Source organism: Porites lutea, chromosome 2, assembly GCF_958299795.1.
Source record: "Porites lutea chromosome 2, jaPorLute2.1, whole genome shotgun sequence".
NCBI lineage: Eukaryota > Metazoa > Cnidaria > Anthozoa > Scleractinia > Poritidae > Porites > Porites lutea.
The window spans coordinates 31,737,947-31,760,446 of record NC_133202.1 but is presented as its reverse complement, the minus strand read 5'-3'; the positions used below and the strand labels follow the sequence as shown (position 1 = coordinate 31,760,446).

At 38.5% G+C, this 22,500-nt stretch overlaps 3 protein-coding genes across 3 annotated transcripts in view; 2 read left to right on the top strand and 1 right to left on the bottom strand.

Moving 5' to 3' along the window:
- The first annotated feature begins 6,189 nt into the window (after positions 1-6,189).
- LOC140928329 (ran-binding protein 9-like) lies at positions 6,190-16,576 on the top strand. Its single transcript, XM_073378068.1, has 12 exons — positions 6,190-6,386; positions 6,824-6,935; positions 9,058-9,110; positions 9,311-9,478; positions 9,597-9,619; positions 10,747-10,848; positions 11,171-11,253; positions 11,735-11,847; positions 12,477-12,887; positions 13,355-13,491; positions 14,000-14,111; positions 14,702-16,576. Exons 1-12 carry the CDS (start codon positions 6,206-6,208, stop codon positions 14,827-14,829), a joined length of 1,623 nt encoding a protein of 540 aa, XP_073234169.1. The 5' UTR covers positions 6,190-6,205; the 3' UTR covers positions 14,830-16,576.
- A 1,837-nt stretch (positions 16,577-18,413) lies between these two features.
- LOC140928328 (ubiquitin-conjugating enzyme E2 C-like) lies at positions 18,414-21,224 on the bottom strand. The gene is made up of 7 exons (XM_073378067.1): positions 21,110-21,224; positions 20,990-21,029; positions 20,721-20,801; positions 20,263-20,403; positions 20,026-20,089; positions 19,140-19,196; positions 18,414-18,719 (listed from the first exon to the last, which is right to left on the bottom strand). Exons 1-7 carry the CDS (start codon positions 21,136-21,138, stop codon positions 18,667-18,669), a joined length of 465 nt encoding a protein of 154 aa, XP_073234168.1. The 5' UTR covers positions 21,139-21,224; the 3' UTR covers positions 18,414-18,666.
- An 88-nt stretch (positions 21,225-21,312) lies between these two features.
- Positions 21,313-22,500, top strand: part of LOC140928327 (DNA-directed RNA polymerase II subunit RPB3-like) — a 10,144-nt gene continuing 8,956 nt past the window's right edge. The window contains exons 1-2 of the mRNA XM_073378065.1: positions 21,313-21,473; positions 21,558-21,607. Of these exons, the coding sequence (XP_073234166.1) occupies positions 21,388-21,473; positions 21,558-21,607 (136 nt within the window). The 5' untranslated portion in view covers positions 21,313-21,387. The remainder of the gene's footprint in view (positions 21,474-21,557; positions 21,608-22,500) is intronic.

Here is a 22,500-nt window from a genome sequence, read left to right as displayed (position 1 = left end):
AATAATAATCTAATATTTGGTCGGAGTATCCAGGAAATTAGGGTCCTCGCACTATTTCACCAAAAGATAAACAACAAGTACAATGTTTAAAGTAGAGGTCGTTTTTGTCTGGACCTTAAATTAATTATGAAATAGAAAATATATTTTTTTACGCAATAGACCTCTTTAGCTTCGTTTGTTTGTTGTCCCGCTTCAGACCACGTAATGCTCCCTTCACGTGAATTAGTTTGAATTTGAAAGAAATAATTCTCAAGGGTAACATCACATGCTCAATTCAATGGGCTCAATTCAGTGGGCTCAATCATTTCGATCAATTCAATGGGCTCAACATCACATACTCAATTCAATGGGCTCCTCCGAGTCCATTTTTGACGGGCCTAAGTTTGACTCTAACGTAATAGCATTTCGTTTGCCCGCTTTCTAGTTTTATGATGATTTCCCTGATTTGTTGTATCATTTCTTCGTCGCTGTAATTTTTTCGCCTGTATATTCTATTAAATTACGTTGTTGTTGTAACGTGCTTCCTGCTTCTTCATGTTTACTGGGGTTTTTACCCCATGATTGTGTTTTTTGACCTTCCTGAGGTCGGCCTTTTTTTGTAGCTCAGTATGTTTGTAGTCTCAGTGATTACTGTCTGCCACGGTGGCCATGTACGCTCCTAGCCTCAGTGATTAGTGATTCCCTAGGTAGGTGCGTATGCTTCTAGTCTCGGTGATCTGTGTGCGCGTTATGCGCCTTAGTGGCGGTGTAGGTCTGTAGTCCTGTTTATTTTCGTGCGCCTCGATGGCTGTGTGTGCCTCTCGTCTCGTGAACTTATGTATCCTTAAGTGGCCGTTTGTATTCTCCGTACCCGATGCGTTGTTTTGGTGTCCGCGTATGACTTAAGGTTCGTTTGTTACTGTGTACCTCGGTGTCAGCTTGTGTTGTGTAGTTTCATACTATTCCTATCGTCTTTGACTTGGTCGCGAACCGCGGGATCATTTTTGGTATATCCCGTTTTTGTGGGCTCCGGCCCGATTTTCCGATTACAAATTCTCTCTTTTCCGTCTGGACGTTTATTCCAGTCCCATGTGGTCCGAGCTTACCCACGTTCATCCTCGGAGACCCAGGGGCAGATAGTGGGGGCAAGGGAAAGACTAAGCGGGCGGAAAAAATGGCGCGAAGAAAAGTAAAGAACGGCGCCATTTTTTTCCGCCCGTTTAGTCTTTCCCTTGCCCCCACTATCTGCCCCTGGGTCTCCGAGGATGACCCACGTTCAAAGCCTCGTTGTGTCTTTTGGCAAACTAGTTACCCGAAGTGGTCCTTGGCTCCACAGCAGATAGTACAACAACTACGTACCTTTTTAGACGATGGCGTTCTTGGGCCTCTAGGCTCCCTGAGGTCAGCGTCTTGCCAGCAACCCCAGCTTACATGGCTCTGTATTTACTTAGCGTCCTTCAAGCTTCTACTTCTCCGGCTCCGGTCCAGACAGCCGTGTACAACAACCGGTGGGCACATGACCTTGCTGGTTTCCAGTCTCCAACGATCCACAAGCTTCCACAAAAAGTTTTGGAATCTGCCCGACGGAGAGTATCGCATCAGAAATCCAACAAGTCGCCGATGACTACAGAAATTCTCCTTAAGTCCTTCCAGAGCCTGGATGGCTTCTTGGTTGATACGAGGTTTATGGACATGGCACTCCTTGCTTATGCAGGCTTCTTGAGGCTTGATACGCTTTCAAACCTAAGACTCAAGGATGTAACTCCAGATCCAGCATACTTTGAGCTATTTATTGAAAGCAGCAAGACCGATCAGTATGTGAGGGTGTCGTTGTACCATGTTGTCAAAACCGGTGCCGATCTTTGTCGTTGGGCTAACCTTGTCAATTACTCGTCCAAACCCAAGCTCGTTCTCCCTATATACAAACGAAATCCGGAACCCATTTTGTCCGCGTCGGTTCCAAGATTTCATGCACCACATGTCGTGAAGTTTAATGAAAACATTTAGTTGACCTGGGCCTACAATTGTAGATCCTAAATCCTTTTCCTGGCACAACTTTTTTAGAAGTGGCGGCGCGTCTTCCACGCCTAATGGCGATATTTCTGATAGAATGTCTAAGAGACACGGTAGATGGCGTTCGGAAAACGTTAAAGGTGGTTATGTCGTGGACTCCATAGAGAGCCGTTTAGTGGCCGAGTTCCATTTCCTTAGGCCTGTGATTCCCGTTCTTTGTGCTCTCAGCGGCTCCTAGTTCGAGCTGCACAGCCACTCTTTTGTATGAGTCGTGAATTTAAATAGGAAATGTATTTACATTCGACGGAACTAAACTGTAAGTGACAGTCAAAGAGAATGTAATATTTTCTTATTGGTATGTAAGCAGATGAGCCGCTATGGCGTTAATTGAGTCTTTTGTTGTATGGCGCATATAAGGTTTCACATTTGTAATTTATTCATCTCAGCTTTCTAACTTCTCAAGTTTTACGTTAAACTTTTTTGTTTGTAATTTAGATTGTTCTAGCTCTGAACCCCAGAGGTTGGTGCGCCTTCATTTGGTTGGGGAATACGTTCCCATTTTTCCCACTGGGTTTTTGGGTTTTCGTATTAGCCTCCATGTGCACTATAATATCCTTGAGTCAACTTTTGCGCGCGCCCTTCTATTTAGAATTAACCCTTTATAAGAAGACTCGCATTTAAATAAATTTGAGTACATTGATTTTTGTCTTCTTGTCAGAGATAAGTCTCTAATTCCTTCTCCTGAACACTTAGATTTAGATCATGATCTCTATGAGTATGAGCAGGGTTTAAGCTCTAATATAATTGTAGCGGGTAACTTAGGACTCACATTCAGTTTTGGAAATCTATTGGTGCCAGTCAGTATATTTTAGATGTAATTGATTCAGGTTATCGTATTCCTTTTTTAAATCCATGCCCCCTGTTAGTCTGCCTTAGACGATGCGGGTGTCGTTGAAGAAGCAATACCTGAATTGCTACTCACTAATCGTGTTTTTGAAACGGTTCGATACCTCATAATACCAATCCTTTATCTGTATCTGTACAATGGTCGGGCAAGAAGCGTTTCGTCTTAGATTTGCGGTTTATTAACAGGTACCTGTGGAGGCAGAGAGTTAAGTTTGAACGCTAGTGGAAAGCTAGAGAAAATGGACAATGGATTGCGGAATAGATGAAAATCTGGTAGATTGGGATCAGTGGTATATTTTGCCTTTTTACTGCAAGAGAGGAACTAAACTTGTAAATTTTCAATTTAAACTCTTTCACGGAAGGATTGCCACGAATAGTTATCTCTTTTGTGAAGAAAGCACGGAAACTCTGATTCACCTATTTTGGGACTGTAAATTTGTTAAAACCTTCTGGCAAAATGTTCACTATTGGCTGATACAACATCAGATAAATCACAACACTTTTTACTGACCTTACCTATTTGCCTGGGTCTAGTTGATGCTGTTGAGGATATTTATTCTAATTTGCATATATCATATTTACGCAGAGAAAAAACCTTACCAAATCACCAAATTTCAGTTTCTTCCAGGGAGGAAAATCAAGCTGGTTTTGTCCGACGTTGTCTCGATCTTGATAAGCAGGTCAATCTAGCTACCGCCAGAGAGCTTTCTGCTGTTGCCGGTTGAATGAATTCTTTCAACCTGGCGGTGGGGAATGTCAGCAATCTCATTACTAAATTCCTTAACTTGGCTATTGTTGTTCGATCGGGTTGGGATGTCAATTACCTTTGTCCCCCTCTGTTAGAGAGGAACTCACTTTCTGGAAGGACAATATTAGGCTTATGAATGGTAGGCCTATCGGACAGCGCTTTTCCACTAATCGAACTATTGTTTATTGTGCCGCGAGTGATTTAGTTGTCGGAGGGGGAGGTGGGAGGTGGGGTTCTTAAAGGGCACGATGGTCTCATTTACCACCATCCATGGTCCCCTCAGGAGGCAGGCCGCAGTTCTACCTGGCGTGAGCTGCAAGCGGTCCACATTTGTCTCTCCAGCTTTTCCAGATCCTTAGCCGGTTGCACTGTCCAGTGGTTTACGGATAATCGCAACATTGCCTCCATTATTTGCAATGGTAACTTGAAGCGAGATCTTCCTTGTCCATCTTTAGATTAGTTCTCTGGAACGCAATCGATTTGCGAGTAGACTGGGTCCCTACATCCCTTAACAAGCACGCGCGCGGATGCCATTACCAGGTTCATTGTCTGCGATGACTACTGGGGGATGTCCTTACACTTTTTCAGTCATGTGGATGGCCTATCTGGGGCCCCCATTCTGTGTATCGGTTTTCCAAATTCCCACAACTTTAAGCTTAATAGGTTCTATTCTCGCTGTTGGAACCCTGTTTGTGAAGGGGTCGATGCCTTTTGTTACGACTGGGTTGGGGAGAATAATTGGCTGGTTAATTAACTGGTTCCTCGGGTTATTAGAAATCTTGTGCATTGCAAAGCTGTGGGTACCCTTATCGTACTCGAATGGGTTTCTTCCCATTTCTGGCCCGTACTCTTCGGGATCGGGTCTCCTTACCATTCCCTTGTCAAGGGCATCATTACTTATACTGATGTTGGGGAGAATGCTCAATGCTCAATTCCAGGGATTGTGATTGGTTTGTTCTTCCGCCTCTGCTTGCGACTCCGACAATCTAGTTTTCGCTTAATCATAAGTGACGGAGTCAAAAGCGGAATCGGGATAAAGTGGACACGTTCTGACTCTTCCGACTCCGATTACATAGAGCTTATGACTCCGCTTACGACTCCGATTTTCGATTTTCACTCTCGTAAGCGCTCTTACGACTCCGACTCCGTCGCTACTGAAAACCAACCTAAGTAACATAACACAACTTCATGACGACAACCTGGCGTAACGCACGGAATTTTCCGAAAAAGCTCCTGAGAGTTCATACCGCTTTTTTGCGTTCACGTTCGCATATACACGCGTTGGACCGTCAGAGGAAAGACCGGCTGTAAGCAGTCTATGATGGCAACGAGTCAATACTACACAAAGATTAAATACACTGACGGAAACGGCGACTGGTGGTTTACAATACAGGGGCGGATCCGGATTTTTTTTATGAGGGGGTGCACTCGTCTCTTGCTCTACGTACTTCAACACCAATAAACCACATAGTTTTTTTTTGCAGATTACCAGATGTATTAGAAAACCGCAGGTCATCTCAAGGGGGGGTGCGCACCCCCCGCACCCTCCCCCTAGATCCGCCCCTGCAATACAAGTTCAAACGATGAAAGAACGGTAGACGTTTGGAAATAAAGTATGGAAGAATTTGTGTCCTTGCTGTTAGAGAATCCGTAGTTATCAAAGTAAATAACAATTATTCACCAAGGTGGATGTAAGTAATGATGGTGGTGGATCCAGACTCTATCATAGGTTGGGAAGTAGGGGAGGGGGCAGTGAGATAAGGGGGAATGGACGGGGCTCCTTCCTACAAGATCCGCCATTGATATTCGCTAAGCCGGGAGTAGCCAACCAAATAGTTTCTTTGTTGTTTCTTCATTTAGTACCTTATTTTCCTTGACAGATGAGTTAAAATCTGGCGCGCGATGTCCAGAATAATAACTGGATGGCCCAGAGTTTTGAGTAGCCATTCCGAAACGGGCTAAAAATACTATGGTTAAAGTTCTCAGAGCGGACACTCTCCTATGTGGAGAGCGTTACTTACTTTACTAACCTGTTGACATTTACGGTCAAAGATGTGGTTTTCCCGCCAAAATCCGTTTTGTACGTAATCTGAAGACAATCGTCAGTGATGGTACAATCCCCAAGTAGATCCATTCGTCATTTCCCGCCAACGCGTTCGAGATTTCCTCAAACAGCTCACTCAGCTTTTTGGTGGCAGAATCTGCCAGATGAAATATAAGTAAAGTGAGGCGATCAAGCTTTAAACGTTAGAGCAAGTTAACCTAAGGGGTGGGGGTTTGGGGTGTAGGCGAAGAGAGTTAATAATCGCAAGCTAATCGATGCCTCCATAAAATTCCTGCGTTAAAGTAGCTCGCAATAGTTCCCATCATTTTCCATCAATTATTCTTTGATGGATCAATTCTACCACTCTTTGTCAAATAATCCTACAAATCATGAATGGTGGGAACTCCAACCTTTTTTCGCAGTTTCGCTTGAAGGTTCGAGGTCCAGCACTGTCAGGGAGTTTCCCAGGCTCCTTTGCAGACCCTCGTGACGCAATGGCTTGCACGAACAGCAACATGGCGGCGGGCAGTAGCTCTTCGTCTTCAAACTTTGATACAAGCCAACAGGTTGATCGAATAGCCCTGTTATATCCTAAAGTAGTTGAGTCTGAAACCCCTTTGCCGAGATCTTGGTCTCCCAAAGACAAGTTTACTTTTATTGGACTTTCACAAAATAATCTCAAAGTACACTATAAAGGTAGGCGAGAGATATGGAGCATTTTTTGTGTTCTTCGAAGTTCTCGAGCCCTGATATTATAAGGTGTATCATCTGAATGCTCTTACTGAATTCTCAACTTGTATAGGAAATTTGAAAAGTAGGATAGTCTAAGATAAAGTTATCTGTTTGCAAGCACGGCCGTTCAAGGACATCTTTGAAAAATGTATCAGAAATCCAATGCAAAACTGACCAAAGCTAGCGCGCTTACATTAAGCTTTTCTTCGGTACGTACATGGAGGTTGGAGAACGCATAAGAATAATCACTGCGTACAGATAGCGATCGATAGTTGCGCCTTATCCAGGTCTGAAAACAAAGGATAGCAACAAAATTGTTAAAGCTTTTAAAAGTTAGCTCCTGGTGCGGTAATCGTGCATTTTTGGCTGTAAACAAAACCCTTCTTTTGTATTAAAAACAGGTGTAGGGAAAACACACAAGGACGCGGCTTCGGTAAGAGCCACTCATCCCATCCCGGCAGCTTGTGGTATTTATTATTTTGAGGTGCGAATAGTGAGCAAGGGCCGTGATGGGTAAGTTATGAAATAGATGCAAGCTTATCATTCTAATATTTTTTTTTTAATGAGACAATGATATTTTATAAGAGAGCAAAACATACAACAATGAATTTAATATCCATATGCTCAAGTTTATTACTGGTATGTATAATTATATAATTCTGGCTATTTTTTCACTTATTGGACTTTTTAGCAGGTGTTTCAGAAGGAATCTAGCTACTGTGGGAACTAAGAAAAAATTTGCCGGAAGAATTATTTAATGAAATCCAATGCCAAAGAGAGAGCTTAAAGCACTTGCATTTTATTGAAAAAAGGGAAAGTGGATTATAATGTATCTTTATTCTTATCAGGTTTTTATTGATATATAATGCAAATAATCAATGCAGTAGTTTTAATTTGTTAGATCTGGCTATTTTTGACTAAAAGTGAAAAAATTGTTTAAAAAAAAAACAGCTGGGAGAGTAGGAGGCAGCAATTAAAACTGGAAGAGTTCCAATCAAATTATTGGAATTGAAGTCTGCAAAAATTGCTTCTTTATAACCATAGCTGGTAGAATGACCTGTGTGGGAAGCGACTATTTTAGAGAGTGATAAAGTAACAACTGAATTTTGGGGTGGCTCATCAGGAAACCTTGTTAGTTAACGGTATCTGCACCGCCAAATTTTGCATATTTTTGCAACATTATTATAGTTATTATATTGATAATTCCTCTGTTCTTGAGGAACTAAAACATATCAAAATAAATGATGTTATGTCACCCAGAAGGTGTTAAGTTAATTACCCCCTAGGTTGGCACAGAAAGAGAAAAATAAAAAATTCAGAAGAATCTGTAGAGTTATTGTTGAAAAAGAAATTTAACACAAATAAGGACCCAAGATAGAATAATCCTGTGTTTGACCAAGGCACAGCTCCAATTAATCTACCTTCTAGGGCACAATTTGCTATTTTAAAATTTGATCCACATTTGAACATCAATAACTCAGTTGTACGGCAATTCTAACCTTTGGTCAAACATAGATCTCTTCATTAACATGCTCTTTGTGTATTTGCCAAATTTCACAGAGAAATGATAACCCATTCCTCCAAAAAAGTGGTTCCCATAAGTCAAGGTGAATCGGTCACGCTGTAATTAACGTTTTTCCAGGGTAAAAAGCTTATTTTCTTCTCAAAATCAACTGTTCTTCCTCGATACTACCATCACAGACCTTCTTGCCTGCCATTTTGAATCACTGCTGTGTAAAATGCTCGTGGAAGCCTAAACAAATGCCAAATAACCTCTCTATAGCCCCCTTGGATTTTGATACGTGACCAGTTGCTAGGTGTGATGCACTTCCAAAAGGTGTGTTACTCAGTGCCAGCTTTAGTGCAATGTGGCATGCCAAAGAGTGAAGATTGAAGGAGAGTTTCATTGAAAATCGAAAAGAGTTGCTTCTGTAAAGAGAAAGAAATTGGTAGAAAAACAGACTAGAGGATTAGGACCTAGAGAACATTTTACTCTCCCAGCAAAATTGTCAGAATATATCAGGTGAGCATGCACGCCGATGTGATAAAAATTTTACACAATAATAAGTCCTGGAAAACGGAGTATATTTCAAGAATGTTACGTATTTTGACTAGAAGCAAGTAATATTAGATCATCACAGCTTGAACAGAAGCAAGAAAAATCAAATTGGACATACAGCGGCTGTAGGTTGTCAATGAATCCAAGCAGTGAGTAAAGTTGTTGAGCGCATCAATCGAAATTGATGCTGAAAAGGGGAGTCAAATTGCTCTCCTGGTGTCTCCTGCAGTCTTGTTTCTTAGTAACTGAAATGAAAATTGTTCTTAACTTCCAGTAAATTGGTCAACTTTTGAGTAGATTTTCTCTAAATGCAAAGGTATATTCGAAAAAGAAAACCAGATATGCATATTACATCATCTGAACTTACTGTAGAAAGATTTGAGGCCAAAATAAAATGTTGAAAATTTGCCGGTGCAGATACTTTAACTAAATTGGTATCTTGGCCTTCAGGAAAGCAGTTCTCAAGTTCATCACAATGTGCCTTGCTTGCTTCTTCTAGGTATATGGAAATAGAGGCTGGTTGCTTGAACACTTAACATTAACTCTGTACTATTTTGTTTTTTTTTCCTTTGGTAGATACATGGGTATTGGTTTATCTGCGCAGGGAGTCAACATGAATAGATTACCAGGTAAATTTTTGTTACCGATGTACCTCTTTTAAGGGAACCCCCTTTAATCCTTTTACAAGGGCACATTTTGGACAAATTAAGCTTATAATCAAATGTGTTTTTTTTTTACTGGTAGATGGGCCTTTAACTGAGGGCTTATAAGAGGAGCGGCTTATAAGCGGCAGTTTACGATAATTTATGACTGTCTTATCAACTTTTAGGTTGGGAGAAGAATTCTTATGGCTATCATGGAGATGATGGTCACTCATTCTGTTCTTCTGGGAATGGAAAGCCTTATGGGCCTACCTTTACAACAGGAGATGTCATTGGCTGTGGTGTCAATCTCATCGACAACACTTGTTTTTACACAAAAAATGGAGTTAACCTTGGTAACTTTTGCATTTTGAGTTGTTTGGTAGACTTTACATAGTGATTTGTTTTTGCCATTTAATCTCCTTTTAAAGTGTAAATATTGTAATAATGTTATATGTAAATTTTTTTCTTCAGGAATAGCCTTCACAGATTTACCAGTAAGTTGCAAAATTTCTGTGTCATTGTTTAGAACTAGTGTTATTTATTGAAGGGCCTGTCATCTTGTAATATGCACAGCTTAGGTTGCTAGATGTCAGAGATGTTATTACGTTTGAAGCAGGCATAACTTGTAAATTTCCACCCATAACAGCTTACAACTGTTTGTATTAGGCTTACAGTATACATAGTTTTTACATGTATCTCAAAACATGAGCAAAGTTTGATTTCAGAAATAAGATTCCTTGATTTCTTGTGAAGTTCCCTACATAACCCATAACATTATCTTCATATGTTGCATACTGTCAAGGAAAACCCAAAATTAAGATTATTGTTAATTCTCTATTAATTAAGCCCTCCTGCCAAATTATATTAGTCTTCATTTTGATAAGCCCCCTCCTTTTCAGGGAAAGAAAGTTTATAAGCTCCCCTTCTTTTAAGCCCTCCCTTCCCCTTATTATTCTTCACAATAAAAAAATAAATGATAGACTGTATTAGATAATCAGGACTGTGATACTTCATCTGGACTGATCCAGTATGGCTTATTCATGTGTCGAAAGATTGGATTTGTTTTTGATCTTCAGGTGCATAACCTCAAACATTCTTGTTCTTAAGATTTTCCTTTTTGCATTCTAGTTCCTTATGCTTAGTTAAATCATTCCGCCCTCCGTGGGGCTTAATACAGAATTTACGGTTATGATGTGATTTTCTATCTGGGATTCATAGGCTGCTGCAGTGACTGCAGAAACTGTATTGAAGTGGTAATGTGCTTGCCTTTCGCTACGATTTCAATCTGTAAGGAAAATTAAACAGGCTTATTCATAAGTCAAGCCAATGCCTTCAATTAACTGCATTTTCCAAGTTATCCTATGCCTAAAAAAACAAAAACCAAAAAAGTATGGTTAAAAAGTCCTAAATATGATGAAATTATTTCTCCAATGGCAATAATAAAGCATATATACTAAGGCAGGCAAAAACAGCAGGATAAATTTTTTTCATTGCTTTTTTAAAGTTAAGTTGAATTTCAAGTTAAAAGCCAAACACCAGAGCCAACCTGATGGTTACACCCTCACCATCTTGAAATATTTAGACATAATTATTTTCCTCTCCTTGTTTATTTTTTGCACAGCCAAATTTGTACCCAACCGTTGGACTCCAAACTCCTGGTGAAGTAGTTGATGCCAACTTTGGGCAAAAGCCATTTATGTATGACATTGAGGAAGTGATGAAGGTGTGTGTGCAGAATTTTGACAGTGGAACTTGCTTTAAACAGACACTAAAGCTGGATATGTTCATTGCAGTATCTGGGTATCTGTGATAAGCGGTTTCTTAAAATAATGTAAAAATTTTGTGCAGGTGACTGTGAAGCAGAGCTTGACTGTATTAAGTTTTTTAGTGTGTTAGGTAGATGGTATGGTGATTCAGTGTAGATTTTAATTCAGAAACTGTCACTTCCTCATTTGATCTGGGACAGTTCATCAAGATCATCTTGAGAAAAAAGCAAACAAAACTTGAACATTTTTACCTTTTAAATTTGTTGCCTTTGCTTTTAGGAAGTCCATGCTAGAACACGGCATACAATACAAACATTTCCATTTACAGACAAAGAAGGACTGTGGCAGACAACACTACAAAAGTAAATACTAATACTGCTATAATAATGTTTTTGTTTTAATCCTTAACCATATGTTCATGAGCAAATTTCTCCTGTTAGTATCAGTGCTTTGTATAACAGGGTGGTCATTCATGAGAATTTAGGACATACTCAAAGAAGAATTTGCTTTTTAAAATATTTCAAAAACACCTCCCCTCTTTTTCTTTAGAGAATCAATAGGGGCAATGAAAGAGAATTTAAATTTTGATCTCAGGATAAAAGACGTGATGATATACAGTGGAACCCTGCCTTTAATGTGAACATTTCATTAATACAACCATAATAATAATATATCATTCTTTTGCCAATAATCTTAAAAAAAACACTTGGTCATTTTCTTTTCTAGAAAAACTGCATTAACAAGGTTTCTTTGTTCAGCCTTATTTCTTACAAAATTCTGGTTTATGTATTTTTTGTGTTGTTTTTCTTTCTATTTTGATTTGAGGTTGTTGTTATGTTGTAGGATTGTGTCAACATACTTGGTCCACCATGGCTACTGTGCTACTGCAGAGGCCTTTGCTAAGAGTACGGGGCAGTCTTTTACAGAGGAGATGGCATCCATCAAAAACAGACAAAGTGAGTCTTAATTTGAGTACAGAAAACAGACGCAAGAAATGATACATGTGCAGTGTTTATTTATTGCCCTTGAGCAATGTTTTCTACATTCACTTCTCCTCAAACAGAAGCTATGCTGCACATTTTGAAATACCTGACATGTGGTGCAGGCACTTTTTTCTGTAAGCAGTCACTGTATTTTTCCATGTATAGTTTAAATCTTTGATTTTGGAAGCAGAGAAAGGATGGAGAAAATAGAAAGTATGATCAAAAGAAACATGTTCAAGTGCTTACATGTGTACCAGTGTTATGCCCACCCTCCCCCCCCCCAAAAAAAACCCCAAAGTTAAGTGGAGACCAACTTGCTGACTGAATTAACTAGAAGCTCCTTCTACATAAATGGATGAAGGTTTTGTGAGGTGAAGGCATGTTATTTGATGGTCTAGCCCTAAACTCTCTTAATTGCACACATCTCTGTAAGGCAGATATCTAGAATCTAGGCATTTTACACACAGTGTCTTTGTTTGATTTAGTTTATTGTTTATTATTTTATCTGTTTCATGCTGGTTGGATCTTTAATAGTAGTAATAAGATTTGAAAATCTTTCCCTGTCTTCAGATTATAAATTTCAGTCTTTCTCTTCCTTTTAGGAATACAAAAGCTTGTTCTTGCGGGCAGAATAGGAGAAGCAATTGAAACAACACAGACATTATACCCAGGACTCTTAGAACGGGATCCTAACTTGCTTTTTCTCTTAAAATGCCGACAATTTGTTGAAATGGTCAGTGGATGTGACAGTGATGTACGTCCGGCAGCACACAGTCCACGTTCAAGCCCTAATGTTAGTCCAACTCATTCATACAGTGCCACCTCAGTAGGAAGTGTTGGAAGCAGTTCATCTTCGGCTGCTAATGGATTTGTGAGTAATGGTACATGTATAGACAATGGATTTGATGCCGATAATATGCCAATGGAAGTAGAAGAGTTTGAAGAATCATCTAGTAATGGACTTTTAAATGGAACTGCAAAAATGGAAGAGAATGATTACAGTCCAAGTAGAGGTATTTGATTTATCACTTAAATCAGTTTGTTGTTTAAATTAGACAGTGGAACGCAAAGGGCTTAAAGCCTGAGTATCAAGATCACCAAAACTCAGTGAACGTCATCAAACAGTGTCTTAATTAATAATCTAAGCTCCTAGTGTAAAAACCATGATCCAACTGGTTTTTATCTGCAAAATGAATGAAGACCTGAAGGTGCGAGAAATCAAACCTACTATTGTCGATCTACAATGTGTACATTACACGTTTCAATGTCACCTTTTTTATGCAGGACATGTGGGTTATACTTGGGGCTACCTAGACTTGTATGCAATGAGGGTCACAAAGAGATTAATTTTCTTTATGATTGTACATTTTATTTATGGAACTGCAATCTTTTGGATTCAATTTGTTTGGTTCTAAGTCAGAAACACTACCAAAAACAGTTTCTCATCATGCGGTCTTTTGGTTGTTCTTCCCTGTTGCAGTGGAATCAAGGCAAACTTGTTGTCACAACAGAACCGTACTAGAAAAGATATTGACATTTGGGAGAGAACTACAAAATATGAGCATCCAACTTAGAAGAGAACACGGCAAAAATGAAACAAATAAAAAGGCTCTTCAGGTAAGTATTTATGCTGGGGATGTTTAAGTCAAAAAAAGGACAGATGCATTTAACATCTGATGACATGAACATCTTCTGTTAACTTGAACATCCAGTATTAAAATGGGAACCATTAACTGGGACCCATTTTTGTGCCTTGCTCGTCCAGAAATGGTCAGGAAGAGTCATGATGTCTTTTAATCAGAAAACTCTGCTTTTATTCAATACTTTGTCTGACTATTGTGCATCCTGTTCAAGTCAACTTTTTTAACATTACTGTCTACCATAAAATTAACAGCAATTGTTAAGTGCTTCATTAGATATCCAGATGCTGAGATCTGAAGTGCATTGAATAATAGGGATACTGATCAGTATCAAACAGTTAATGATTTTTTTCATTCAGGGTGAAGTATGACCCAGTATATTTCTCAAATGGCAGTTATTCCATCAAACTTTTTATATGTTTTATAAAATATCTCCAGTGGATAGCTGAGGTAATGATGTGAGTTGTTTTGAATTGAAATTCTAGGAGGCTTTTAGTCTACTTGCATACACTGATCCTTGGAGCAGTCCTGTTGGCTATCTTTTAGATCCTGTTCAAAGGGAACCAATATGCTCTTCTTTAAATAGTGCTATTTTAGGTAAGTGAGAAAAACCTTGCAAATCTGTCACGTGAAAGTAGTAATTAAGAGATAGTTGTTGGTGTGAGTTATGTTGCACATCAGTGACTGATCAGCAGCAAGGATGTGGAAACAGACAATGGAATGGAATTGAGAATCCTCATGTTTACTTAATATTATTTTATTTGAGATTAGTTGCCTAGTTCAAGTAAAGACTGGCATTAATTTTTTTTGAATCCCTTGATAAATTTATGGAATTGTGACACTTTGATCTGGTGTAACAAAGTGAGGTTAAACCCATTTTCTCTGTAGTGCAGTTGCAACATTCATTTTGCTCCAGTGTTAGGTTAGTTCATGGCTTGAGAAATGAAATTCTTTACACTAAGAATGCTCCCTTGGTAGATTATACAGCTTAGATGAAACCAAGCTTTACTTTCAACATTGGTCAATAACCCTTGTAAGGTGTGTCTAGGGAACTTCCATGGAGTGCAAGTGACTAATCCAACCCTATGTTTGTAGCTATCTAGTGTGCTCCTATTTCATTTGCATTTTTCTGTGCTTTTTTCCTTTTATTTTTTCTTCTAATGTATTTTTCTTTTTTGTGCCCTTAGATTCTCATCAATTGCCCAGGAAACCTCCCCTGGATTTAATATTGGGACAGGCTCAGGAATGTTTAAAACTCATGTCAAAATGTGGTCTAGGAGCATGTGCATTTGCCAGCGTAGAAGAATACATGTAACATGTTTGGAGTGATAGAGGATTTATTACGTGGCTTCTTTGAGATATGAAATTTCTCTTCGAGTGTTAAAAGCGAGTGAAATATTATTTGAATAAAAGGAGAAATCTCATATATCAAAGCAGCCATGTAATGTTCCTTTATTTTTTTATATAAACACCAATGAAATACAAAACCATTTTACTTTACAGTCAGGCCAGGTCAAGCGTACATTCCAAGATTTCATTAATGAATTTGTTAGTCAAAAGTTGAATCTGTTAGTCATGGCTGCAGTGAAGATCAAAATTGTGTTGGGTCAGAGTGAAATAACTTTGAAAGGACAGTGTTGCTTCCAAGATATTTATATCTAATTGAATATAAAAAACTGAACTGGTAGAAACTTCATAACTGTCTCGCTTGTGAATTATTTACTGCCTATTAACGACATGCAGGAGTGCAGAGATGAATCTGAAATCTACAACTGCAAAATAATGGATTCAACTTTCAAATAATAAATTCATTAATGAAATCTTGGGGGGTACCTGGCTGGTATCTCATTTGTGGTTATATGATAATAAGGTTAGTTGTTGAAAATTCATTACAGCACTTCTTTAAACTTCATAAAAATAAAGCATGTCATATATTACCAGTATTATTGTAAATTGGGGATTGTAAAGTGGGCCACCCCCTCTTTAACAATAGACACTTTCCAGAAATGACCATCAAGAGATTGGCCCTCCTTTTCCTAAGCCACTATCCTTCACTCTTTGATGGTGTAGATGCTGGTGTGATACCCCCAAACAAGAGAATCTGCTTGGGGGCTTTTGATAATTATTTTGTTTTGTTCTCATTTCTCTGGGTATGAAGTTCATAGTTTATCACCTTAGCCTTCCATCTTGCAGATTGTCTCAACAACCCACAGCTGTGAATTTTTCTCAGTCATTGTTGGGGTTGCAACACAACAGTCCGCCTTAATAATGTCTGTGAAGGAAAACTAAGGCTATGTTGACACTATACCAGAAAGCTTTTGCTCCAACACCAAAATTATACCGGATAGGGCTTCTGTTCACACACAAGAACGGTTGTGGTGGCGCAATTTCTGTGACAGAGTGAAGCTGTGCCGTGCCGATCTCGAAATAGATTTTGTGCGATGTAAACACCTATTCCGCTGGTCGCGGAAGAAGATAAGTAGGATCGCAGACTGGAAGCCACTGAGACAAAAGTAAAAATTCAGGAGCAAGGACTGTAATTTAGTGCACCAAACCCTCTCAGCCAACCGTGCCGGCACAGTGTTCAATGTGTGTGAACTACTTGTGCCGTCCTGGGCTGTTGCTGTTCACGCCGTGCCAGATAGCTTTTTGTGGCACCATGAGAAGTAGTCTCCTTTGCAGCTGTTATTAGGGTCACTCGTCACGCAACGCTAGTGGGGAGGAGCGTTGCGTGACGAGTGACGACCCTAATAGCGGCTGCGTAGGAGACTACATGAGAAGCCATCCAGTATAGTCTGAACATAGCCTAATACTGCTGTACACAGATAAGAGGTTGTGGTTTAGCACCATTCATCAGTTTGTAAAAGTTTAACTGAGTAGTGTTAGCCTGCGTTGCAGTCAGCCCACACATCGTCTAAACTATTGGTATAGTCCATACGGTCAGAAAGTGTAGTGTCTGCAATGCAATGTTATGTTTATGGAAGTTTCTATTAAAATGTAAGGGCTCGGTTTATTTTTCATATTGTACATGAACAGTGTAAATAAAGTGAACTATTTACTGATTTCTTGTTTTCAGTACTAGAAGAGTCAGTTAACTTTATCACTTGCAGACATTTAATTCTAATGTGCCTTCTTCAAAAGTTATAGTGTTAAATGGAGAAATGGCTCAAGCTGTTTTAAAGTTAGCTGTTGACCAATCCACATCCGAGACATGTCAATATAGTGTACAATTCAAAGTCGGAATTCTGATTTGTTTATAAGCATCTACCCTCATCCCAGTACATTGATCCTCAGTTACCTTCATTCACCTTCAGGCTAATGGAGGTGGATGAAGGTGAGTGAAGGCTTATGGAGGTAGATGAAGGCTAATGGATGTGGATGCAATGGAGAACCTTTTTTAGCTTTCCAACAAAAGATTTAGGGGTGCGTTCGATTGATAGTATTTGGAAGAATACACAAAAGCTATTGTTACAAATGATTTTAGGACCACATAAACTCAAGAACCTGCAAAGTCAGACATATTTCTGGCCCAAAAAGTTGGGTAGAGAGCAGGAGCGATGAATGGAAATCGTATGTACATCAGTCTGCGTTCACAGCCTAGCAGGATTCTAGATGTTGAAACGCATTAAACCAGATTGAATGCAGGGTTGCCACGGTCAGGGAAAAGTTAGGGAATTTTTTAAAAAGTCAGGGGAAATCTTTGATATTGTCAAAGTCAGTAAAAAGTCAGGGAATTCTGTTTTCCGGTTTATAGTTCATAAGTGTTCTTCAAGACTTTGAAATGCATTTCCTTTCGGAAAAGATGAAAAGTATGCTGCAAAGCGAGCAAAGTGATCAATTTGACGCTTAATTATGCCTGACACATGTAGTAGTTGTGGTCAGTGGTTTCGTTGTGAATGCTTTCTTCCAAATTCCTTCTTTCTCTTTCGGCATAAAACGGAAAGAGGTTTTAAAATAAAGGGGAAAATATTGATGGCCTGTAAAAAAAAGCTAAATTATTCAGTAATAAAAGGTCAGGGAAAAGTCAGGGAATTTCAAAGTTTCTAATGAGTGGCAGCCCTGAAATGCCAAAACAAATGATTTTTGTTAAATCTTAACTGAGTGCCAGTTATAAATTATTCTTTGTAAAACGAGTTTTAAGCCCTGTAATGCTTAGGTAAATATTTCAGTTTGAAAATTTTGAAATTTACAAGGATTTGTATGGAAAACCAACTCAAGCCTGACAGGGTGACAGAAGTTGTTTTTCTCATGCATACAAGTTTCCAATTTTCAACAGCTGTTGCAATCGCTACTTTTGAGATACTACATAGACAGCTGAAAATTTACAGGTTGCCTAATTTTAATATGCTCTTTCAGCTCGTGCTAACAAAATTTTTCAAAAGCAAACTGTCTTCATGTTTACTGAAAGTTGATCACATGATCAAATTAGATTAATTCAGTTCAGGTTTATAAAAGTTTATTAAATTTTATAAAACAACTGACTAGGGTATCACATTTTAAAAATACCAAAGGCCTATTATTCTGATTTCAGAATACAGTCAATCAAACAAGCTCATTATAGGACAGACACAGTACTTGCTCAATATTATATGCGCCTTTACAACCAAGCTATTTTAGAAAAATAGCCTAAATGGTGGTCCAATGATGTGGGGAAGGAAGGGGAAATCAGGGGTGAGAAGCTCGCATGCTTTGGTATCTTTTCCATGGCATAGCCGATGCCTTGGTTAAACAATTTAAAAATGTCGTCAAGTATCTTGGGTTGATGAGCAATGGTTCAATGGCCTCACCCGATGCAATAGACTGGTCTCTTTAATGTTTTTGCACAACTGCAGTAATGCAGTATTGACAAAAATCTTTAATAGTATGTACACAAGGTCTGATGAAAATGTTTATAATTAGTAAAAGAAAAATTCCAATTACATTAAACCAGTAGCTATAAACAAGAGAGAGAGAAGCCAGAAACAGCTAATATTCAAAGTCTGCTTTTTAAGTGGACTGTTGATTGTGTTAATTTATTGTTACAGTAACTGCTATCTGCACTAACTAAAATTAAAGCTACACATTAAATGAAACAACTCAAGACTGTACAAAATCTAACTCAACTACAGTATCATCTTGAAGTGTCATATGAAGTTTGCTTAATTTTTGGCCGTCACTTCTTCCGTGCCCTTTTCTGTTCAAATGCCTCTAATGCTTCCTTGTATTCTGGAATGTAAGGCAAACACTAGTCTGAGGAAACAGCTAAAATTTAATAAACCACCACTTGTTTCCCTGCCAAAAAGACAATTCTGAGAAATGACTGTAGAAATTCTAAAGTGATGATGTGTCACTACCAGGATCTGGATGTTAATGCTTTCTGATTGGCTTCATCTAATCAGAAGCACAGTCATGTAGTCCTTATGGGTGACGAAGCTGCCACTGCCCTCATAGTTTCAGAGTACCAGCCCTAGTTACTTTTATAATCTTCAATATACTTGGCTTTTATTGCCCAATGTTCAGCAACTCAACAGGAAAGAAGGTTGAGTTCGGGTGATAACTATAATTTTTGTAAGTGCACATGTATTGTAACTTATTAATTAACTACTTTATGAAGTATTATTAATTAAATATAAGTACTTTATTTACCTTCACTATTCCACAACCTTGCAGCTTCAGCATTGAGAGGGCTTTTGTTATTTGGATCTACATTATAGAAATTATAACTATTTTATTAAAAATTCTCATTTTTATTTTTATTATAAATTCAGTATGAAGTTATCAAAAATATCCAGTTACTGTAAAACGGTTATATTTCTATATATGAAAATTGTGATATATACACTGTAATTCCCCCTGAAGCCTGTCAATTCAACTGTCTCTCCTTCCTTGCCGATAGGGACATTTCACAGGAGAGACATCCACACACGTCCTCAACACCAGAATTTATTCCAAAAATAATGACGTAAAATCTGTTCAGAAACTGGTCTGCAACTCTTATTGGTCAAACTGGTAATTCTAAATAATATTACTGTAAATTTTCGCTATCTATAATAAATTAAGGACACGACAGAAGGTCACAAAGGTTAAAAGTCAGAAGGATGAATCTAATACAAAACAGACATTATTCATGGAATTTATTCTTCTTGCAGAAAAACTCAAAACATTACCATAATAGACCAGGAGAAACATGAACTCTGAGAAATTTACATTTGGAACAGTACACCCATTAGCTCCTACTCTCAGATGAGTTATCAAGGGTAAACACTGATTTACATCACCAGTATGGAATTGCCTGTTGCTGAGATGCAGATGCCTCCCTTCAATGCATCCCTAGGGGTTGAGGGGGAGACACCTTCATTCACAGACTAGAAGTTTATAAACTTTTCATATGAATTTCCTGGGGGAGGGCCATTCTACAAAATCCTTAATCATCTGATGTTGTTTTTCTTTCAGGACTTGTATTTGTCACAATTTGTTCTCCTAAATTACTGGTGGACGAAGGGCATGAACAACTAGAAAGAGCCAAGCTCACCTGCTAGTAATGATTGTATTGAATGTAATATGGTTCTGACGCCATATGTTGATGACCAATTTTCCTAAGAAAAATAAACAAATAAAAACAGGTTTAAATAATTCAGATTTTATTTGAAAGGCACCGATAATCCTGGTACTGCGCAGGTAAATCAATTAACATGAAACATGCCCAAAAATTATTTATTTTTAGAACTGTCTTGTAACAAGTAGTGCCAACAGAATGAAAAGCAAATACCTTTAAAATGTCTAAACAGATGGTGCCTTCCTGATCAACATTTGGATGGAAGCAGGGCGTGGTGAACTTAACCAATGGTGGCTTATGAGGATACGTGCTCGGAAATTGTAATGATAGTTTGTATTCTTTTCCCTCGTATACCTATAATATTGATAACAGACATCATTTCATATCATTTAGACCTCTTTGCAGTGTCAAGCCGGGTATAGCTAGCTCCTAACTGTGTACACTGTAAAATGTTGTATAAATTTGCATATAAGCTTACTTTCTACATGTATGCCTAAGGAGTGACAGCATTTCTTTAATTCCCTAATGACCCTTTGTATCAACGGAAAGAGTAATTTTCGATGTACTGAGTAAGCCTAAATTTCTAGTATTGTTATTTGTCGACCTTTTTCAAACTTTTGAAAGAAAAAACGTTTCAAAGTTGTTGGGAGAAATACTATGAGAGTTTTTACCGTTCCCTCTCCACCACGGATTGTACCGATCCACTCCATCGTGTTTTCTAGTCTGGGACACGCTGACACAACACTGTTTTTCTGAAAACAACCAAATTAAAAGGGTAAAATTTCCACCTCAAAACGTTGAGTAAACTGAAGGAATATATCCTCAAAAGTATAGTTTCTCATACTTTTCTATTACGAGCTTCAAAATTTTCGAGTCAACATTAAGATTAAGTCACAATGAAAGACAGCAAATCTAACATTTGCACTTAAAATTCTCCTACCGTCGTGTCCCTTGTGAGCTCGCGGAAATCTGCCATTAACCTGCAAAGAATGCGAAAAAAATGCCTTAAGAGAAACAGATAAACTTTGAAAACGACGACAGCTTGTATTTGGCTTTGTACCTTTTAAAACATTCTGTTCCGCCGGCCATAATTTCTATAGTAAATCGAAAAAAATTCAACCTTCAAACTCGATTCTTGTCGCGAAATGGAACGTAAGGAAATGGATGGCAAGTTTTTTAAACCGGCATTTATTTGAATGAACCAATCAGAAATCTTTTAAAAATAGAATAGCCATTTAGTTCCCAGTTCCCTAGTGTCCTCTCCCATAGATCTGTGCGACCTGATAAGCCGCCATATTGGATTTCGCCTCTAGCCTTCTTTAGCGTGCACCGTCGAAAATGCCCTACGCAAACCAACCTAGTGTCAAAATTCTTGAGCTAACAGAAGAAAATGTGAAGTTTGTTATCGAGAACACAGATCTAAGGTATGCTGTAGTCGATTAATTGGCCGATCGTTGACTGATTCGAGAATAAGATTATTGATTGATGTTTGATCGATAAACTTGCAGCATGGCCAATGGCCTCCGAAGGATATTTATAGCGGAAACTCCAACGATAGGTATGTTTGAGCATTTTATGGAAATCTAGGTGGAGATACACAACATGTATATTTTATGTCTATACGTACTGCGAGAAAGCTAGCAGACTCATGTCGAACCACAGGTTACCCAAGCTGAAGATGGAAAAAAGGCAGCGCACAACCTCGAAGACTAAAAGGCAACTAGTTGGGATGACAGCATTTTCGTGGTTAAAAGTTTAGAACAACAACGGCCAATCTGCTATGCAGCTTATCTTACTCAATGGGAAACTGGTCATTTTGTGTCCCCAGTTGATTTGTACCAGTATTCCAGTTGATTAGTACACACAAAAATAACAGTGAATGCAATTCAATAATAACAAAAGAGCACTTCACATGTACTAGGTGGAACCCTGTTGATGCGACCACTGATGGGCCATAAAATTCTGGGTGTAATAACGAGGTGGTCACAGTTTTTTAATAACAGGGTCTTCAAATTAATAAAATGACTCAGTGATTTTATGTTTGAGTCAAATAGAGCATATTCACTTGACATCACAGCAGCCATGTTGGTGTTCCAAAACAATGAAACGGCAGCCATGTTGGTGTACAAAGACAACTCTGTGGGAATTGAACTCTTCCCTTATGTAAAAACTTTCTTTTGTCCGTATAAATTAGCATAGGTGAATGCCACGTGAGTGAATACGCTCTATATGGTTGTAATAACGAGGTGATGGTATAAACAGGGTGGTCATAAGGCGGAGTTTTACCTCGTTCTTTAAGCCATGAGGTGAAATATTGCACTATGAATGTAATATACTTTGTTCTTAAAGCCATGAAACAGGTGCTACACATGCAATGTAAAAATTTTGCTGTTGTGATGCAGCAGTAGAATTTCCCACTTCTGATTTTAAAAGCAGAAAAATCTCAATTTA